This window comes from Danio rerio, chromosome 4 (assembly GCF_049306965.1).
Source record: "Danio rerio strain Tuebingen ecotype United States chromosome 4, GRCz12tu, whole genome shotgun sequence".
NCBI lineage: Eukaryota > Metazoa > Chordata > Actinopteri > Cypriniformes > Danionidae > Danio > Danio rerio.
The window spans coordinates 64,455,399-64,462,337 of NC_133179.1; the positions used below are offsets into that span (position 1 = coordinate 64,455,399).

Below are 6,939 nucleotides of genomic sequence, written 5' to 3' on the forward strand. Positions count from 1 at the left end.
GGAGTGTACACGCACTTCCGGGGGACACGGCTCACCTCTGCTCGAATAAGCGAGTGAAATGGCATCCACAATCCAGTGGGATAATCTTTGTTTCGATACGGCACTTCCCTGCTGCCGACCGCCATAACAGACAAAGAGCTGCTCAGATGATCTAAAGTGCTGAGTATGGTCCACATAAATGTGCAGCACGTGAACTGGACACAGTAAGGAAAGGGCTGGGTCTGCCTCCTCCGGGGGCAGCGCTTGCAGGTTCACTACCTGATCTCTAAAGGGGGTGGTAGGAACCTTGGCCACATAACCCGGGCGGGGTCTCAGGATAACGTGAGAGTAATCCGGCCCGAATTCCAGGCACGAGTCACTGACCGAAAATGCCTCCAGGTCCTCGACCCTCTTGATGGAGGCCAACGCGACCAGCAGAGCTGTCTCCAGTGACAGAAATCTTAGAGATACTGAATCGAGTGTCTCAAAGGGATCTGTAAACTTGTGAGAACGAGGGCGAGATCCCAAGAGGGCATGAGAGGGGGCGGGATGGATTAATTCGCCTAGCACCTCTGAGGAACCGGATGATGAGGTTGTGCTTTCCCACGGTGCCGCCAGCTACCGTGTTATGATAAGCGGAGATGGCCGCCACGTAAACCTTGAGAGTGGAGGGCGACAGCCTGCTGTCCAGCTTCTCTTGGGAGAAAAGAGAGCACAACACTGATCTGGCAATTTCTGAGGTTTTCTCTGCGAGAGACACACCATGTAGTGAATAGACTTCGATTCAGGGCGTAGGGGCACCTCGTGGAGGGGGCACTAGCCTAAGTGATGGTATTAACCACGGCACTCGGTAGGTTACCCAAGTCTTCCTCACGTCTAGGGACTACACGTGAAGGTTCCAAAGATCGGGGCGAGGGTGCCAGATGGTGCCCTGTCGGCTAACGGCTGCCTGCTTTCGAGGTGTACGGCGCGCCCGGGGGCGGGGCAGCACTTGTTGGCGGGCGCCCTCGACGAGGAACAGCGGAGGTGGATGGCTCGGCGGGCGGAGCGGGCTTACGACCGCGCCGACAGATGACATTACCCATCGCATCCGACTGCTCTTTCACCGCCTTGAATTCCTGGGTGAATTCACCGACGGTGTCGCCGAACAGGCCAGCCTGGGATATGGGCGAGTCAAGAAAGCGAACTTTGTCAACATTGCGCATATCGGCCAGGTCTAGCCAGAGGTGGCGTTCCTGAACCACAAGTGTAAACATCGTCCATCCCCAGTGCACACGCGGCGGACTTAGTAGTCCGAAGAGCATAGTCGGTTGTGGTGCGCAGCTCATGTAGTAAGCCTGGGTTAGACCCGCCCTCGTGCAGCTCGGCCAGCGCCTGCGCTTGGTAGCGCTGGTAGGTGGCCATCGCGTGCAAGGCGGAAGCAGCCTGGCCCGCAGCCTTATAAGCTCTGGCTCCGAGGGAGGCAGACAACCTACAGGCTTTGGACAGGAGACGGGGCGGACCCCGCCACGTAGGGGCGCCACGCGGACAAAGATTGACCGCGATAGCGCGTTCCACTGACGGGATCGCCTCATACCCCCTGGCAGCTCCGCCGTCAAGGGCAGTGAGGGCGGAAGGACACGCAGCATGGGCTGAGAAAGTTGCCCTCCAAGACTGCGTGAGCCTACTGTGCACTTCCAGGAAGAAGGGGACCAGAGGCTTCGAAGGCTTCGCCTTCTGGTCCTCCACGTAGCACCCATCTAGTCGGTCCGGCCGTGGAGATGGGGGATGAACCAGCTCCAACCCCACGGCCGAAGCAGCCCGGGAAAGCACGGCTAACATGTCCGCTTCAGGATCCATTTTGACGGCGCTCACCTGCCCGGAGGCGATCTTAGCTGTGCAACGGTCATGGCATAGCAGTGACGACATGAACTGCCCGCGAGCACCACATTAACATGCTGGACCCCCAAACATGTAATGCAGTGATCGTGTCCATCATCCGGAGCCAGGAAACCCCGGCAACCAGAAACGCACAGTCGGAGCGCCATCCTGAAAAGGACGTGCTGCATGACTGTGTTGCTCTTTTAGGAAAGTTTGCAACAATACGTACCGCTCTGGAGGACCGGACCCAGCTCGACCGTCTGCCGCCGCGAAAACCCACTCTGGACCGGGAGACACTCGTTCGCTCTGAAGTCGCTGAACCAGCAAGAGGAACCCTCATCGACTCGATCAGAAAGTCTCTGAAGCGAAAAGGATGGCGTTTGCTTGCTCCAGGTGTGCTTATATCCTGGGATAATTGGCAATGAAGCACACCTGCGCAAGCTTACGCTGCCAATTCATTGCTTTCATTGGCCCGTTCAATACTCTTTCAGACAAGCGGCTTTTGAACCGAATCCTCCCATATGTGGATTTTCCCAAGATCAAATCCACTTATAGCACTAAAGTTCCCCAACCGAAGGAGAACATAGGCTACACACACTGTAATTTTGATGCATATTAATGTAAAATAAATCAAATATTTTGTTCGGTCTATTAACGTGTACACATTAAAGCATATTCAATTCATCTTTATTTATCTAGTGCTTGTATAAGTTAAACTGTGTCAAAGCCGCTTAACATAGAAGTTTTAGTAAATTGAAACTGTCTGTCCAGTTTTCAGAGTTTTTACATAATTGATTAGAAAAGTCATTTTGGTCACATTGATAAGACACAGATTTGAAAGCTGTAAATGCCCTGTTTTTTACTTGTATATATTCATAATTACAACAAAATGTTTTTTCTAAAATTTGTAATGTTGACAAGGAAACTTATTCATTCTGTGCTTGACTGGTAAACGCATCAGAAAAAAAAAAAGTTCGGGGGTAACAGCTAAACAAACTGCTGAATATTTGCCTCGCAGACATGAGACATACCTGTACAGCATCTACATAAAGGCTGGAATGTGCACCTTTCCCCCTTGTGTGCTGTTGGGTTCATCCATTCTGGGGTGATTTTAAGGCTTAATTTGGCCAAAACTTTCTGTGTTTCAGCAAAAGGACTGATACTTGGGGACATCTTATTTTGGACATATATTGGGAAAATGCTTTGAAAAAAAAAAACTCAGTACACTCTGTATATTGCAAAGCCATGACCGCAAATAATCATGCATTTATGATTGTTGGTGTTTTCTGTGATGACAGTCAACATTGTTTAATTGGTCTCCACCCATGGGACGGCAGAAAGGAAATGGGTGAGAGTATAAAGGAAGAGGAGAGTTGAAGAGGGCAGCATTATGTGGTGTGTGGAAGAAAGTGTGCTGTCCTGAAATCATTAGCATTTTTTTTTCATTTGAATTATAAGTGCTGAAAGTTTTGTATGGAAGTTTTTTCCTAACAAAATTAAAATGAAAATTCAAATGCTTAAAGGATCAAATGATAAATCAAATACTCAAACTATAAATCAAATCCTCAAACTGGCATCGCAAATGATAAATCAAATCCTCAAACTGACATCGCAATTGATAAATCAAATCTTCAAACTGACATTGTAAATGGTGAATCAAAATGCTCAAACTATAAATCAAATCCTTAAACCGACATCGCAAATGGTGAATCAAATGCTCAAACAACTCCGCAAATGGTGAATCAAATCCTCAAACAGACATCGCAAATGATAAATCAAATGCAATTGAGGTGTCAATCAACCAGCATAGGCGGAGCTTTAAGGCGGAAGAGTTTGTTGTTGACAACTACCGGTAGCTCTATGACTTTTTCAAGGAGTTCAGATTTGGGTGCTGTTTTTGCTCCTAGCTTGAAGTAATCAATTACAGAACATTACTTTGATAATTTTATTATAGCATATTATAAATGAAATCCAAACATTGTAGTATAATATTAAGTAGGGGTCTGAAGAGATGCCAACTCCACGATACAAGATGAGACGCACGATTGGGTTCAGGGGAACGAGACAAGTCGATATTTTTACACTACTTTAAAGAAATTCTTAATGATGAGACATATTCATGGAATAGTCTTCAAATATATGAATGGAAAATAGATTTTTATAAAAATTAAAAAAAAATTTAATCACAAAATGCAGAACAATTAAGGTGTTTGTTTTTTACTTGTAATGAAGTCCTACACGATGGTAATAGATTAATTACGGCGTTTAAAAATCTGTTCTGCACTTTACTAAAGCAGCTTTCAGCACATCTCGCTCCGGTGAGAAAATAAAGCGGTGACTTTACACCCACACGGCCAACCGAGTGACATGCATCACAGAGGCCATGAGAGGGGTCTGGCTGCAGACCTGGTGCAGTGCAATCTGGGCTACATCCAATGCTTTTTAAGGGCTCACCTAACCCCACCCCTAACCCTAACCGTCACAGTCACTAGCTCCATTTAAGTGCATTGTGTCTGACATTGCATCGCTGAGTGATGCAATCTCAGCTTGCATCATAAAGGCTGCATCCAGATACTACTGGAGGCCAGCCTTGCAGGTGTATACAAAGCACTTGATTTGCGGTTCAAATTCAATCCTGCTTCCAATCTTCAATGCTAAATTCACCCTCACGGTCAAGACAACTTTTTATCTTAATTTTACCGATTTAATCTCACGAGAACTCGTGACACCCTTAATATTAAGAGTTAATTTTAAGCTTGCTCGCGGCCCACCTGCAGGATTGCTGAGGCCCACTTGTAATAAGAGACTAATTATACATAAAAGAATGACAAATGACACAAGAACAAGAAAGAAACTGATTCCTGTCTTTCAATGAGTGCTTATGTGCGTTTAGGAGAACTAGGCAGCACACTCAGGGCTGCAAGATGGATTTAATTTAGTATTCTTATTATTAAAATATATCTGAATGAGGATCAAATTAATGAGTTGGTGTTTGAGAATGAAAATTAACCTGTTTGTTCCTGCAGATCTTCCTGTTTGACTGTAAATGTTTCTTCAATCTTCACATCTTCACTCTCCTCTTTAATATACGCCATCTTTATCACAGTGTGGAGATCAGTCGCTCAAGCAGGAGTTTTTCTCTGTCTTTGGACACTTTATCCTGTTTAATATGAACAAAACAATAAAAATGTCCTGTTTAAAATTAATAAAACAATGAACAGAAACAAAATAACTTCTCTTCAACACTTGCTTCAACAGTTTCTTTATATGGGAGTAATTAACAAAAAGAAATCAGGTACGTCCATGCATAGAGGTAAAGTTGGTTTTATATTCGCACATTCAGACTTTCTCCTTAATAATATAATTTCATAAAAGTATTGTTTGCAAACTCTAAATAGTGAAATCATATTAGCACTCAATGACTATCAAAGTACAACAATGTTCACAGTCAAATAAACAATGTTGTTTAGAAGTCATACTTGCATGCTAATTCAAATCGAATATTCAAAGTAACATGGTAAACAATTTAGAGACTTATAAATGAACGAATGTGTGAATATAAAACCAACTTTACCTCTATTGTCAGCTAGAAAGAATGAGCTGATTAAAACTCCGTTTCTCATACATAGTGATGTATATTTAGAATGGAATGACATTATGCTATTTAATCAATTAAACCTTTATTAAAACACCTACACGTTTATGTTTCTTTTGTTTATTCAAGAATAGAGGTAAAGTTGGTTTTATATTTGCACATTCAGACTTTCTCCTTAATAATATAATTTCATAATAGTATTATTTGCTAACTCTAAATAGCGAAATCATATTAGCACTCAATGATTATAATGACAAAGTACAACATTGGTCACAGTCAAATAAACAGTATTAATGTTGTTTTCAAGCCACACTTTTATGCTAATTCCGATCGAATATTCAAAGTAACAGTAAACAATATAGAGACTTCTAAATGAACAAATGTGCGAATATAAAACCACCTTTACCTCTATTATTCAAACAATAACCCTCATTACTGTGAGTAAAATAATACTACACAGTATAAATTGTTAAAATAATGTTGTCAACAGCAGCATTACGCATTAACAGCATAATTTAGCATCGGATGAAAAAAATCCTGAAACTTTAATCAATCGCTTTATATAAGTGTAAACGCTTTAAAACAAACCTTTCTCCATCTGGATCCAGCGCAAATGCGGCGCCGACTTATGACGTCACACCACGCCAAAATAAAAGTCTTTTATTTTGTTTTGCTTTTCTTGCCACTTGCTGTTGCAGTCATGACTTATTGATACATTTCTCGCTCGTTTTCCATTTTCTCTCCCCCTCTCTCTCTCACTCACATACACACACACACACACACACACACACACACACACACACACACATATATATATATATATATATATATATATATATATATATATATATATACAGTGTTGTACAAGTTACTTCCAAACTGTAATACATTACAGATTACTGTTATTTAAATGTAATCCCTTACCTTACAATATTACTACATTGCTAACGTAATATACCAAGGTCTACTACTGCCCATCATATCAGAACTTAATTTAAAAAATGACTATATGAAATGATATTTTTATCATTGTTAACATAACCAGTGTTTTATTTAGTATTTCACATTTATAATTGATGCTAATGTAGTTTTTTGTTACCTCAGAAATCATTTGTCGCCGGCCGGACAGCAAACTACTCTTTGGCAGGTACATTAAGGTAAAACTGTTGTCATGGATACAGTCAGCTGTAGCCATCAGATAATTAATTATGTGCATGTGTGTGTGTGTGTGTTTATTTATGTCTATATATTTATCTATCTTAGAAAATGGGCAAAACATGGGTTCTAGTGGAATGGAGGGAGGAACCACCGACCTATGACATTATTGTTTCTAAAAAGAACCTACTGAAAAAGAAATCTGAACATGGGGATGTTGTGGATGTTGCCTATGAGGATGAAAGTTCACCAGCCACAGTTCTTGACATTAGCCCCTTTCACACAGTGATACTGGTAAATATCTGGAAAATTTCCGGAACGACTTTACCGGTATATTCAAAAAAGCGCTG

The 6,939-nt window shown here is 42.3% G+C and overlaps 1 protein-coding gene across 1 annotated transcript in view; it reads right to left on the reverse strand.

Moving 5' to 3' along the window:
* Positions 1-6,075, reverse strand: part of LOC137489914 (uncharacterized) — a 171,963-nt gene extending 165,888 nt beyond the window's left edge. The window contains exons 1-2 of the mRNA XM_073948535.1: positions 6,023-6,075; positions 4,850-4,999 (exon numbers count right to left, since the gene is read on the reverse strand). Of these exons, the coding sequence (XP_073804636.1) occupies positions 4,850-4,934 (85 nt within the window). The 5' untranslated portion in view covers positions 4,935-4,999; positions 6,023-6,075. The remainder of the gene's footprint in view (positions 1-4,849; positions 5,000-6,022) is intronic.
* Between the last annotated feature and the right edge of the window lie 864 nt (positions 6,076-6,939).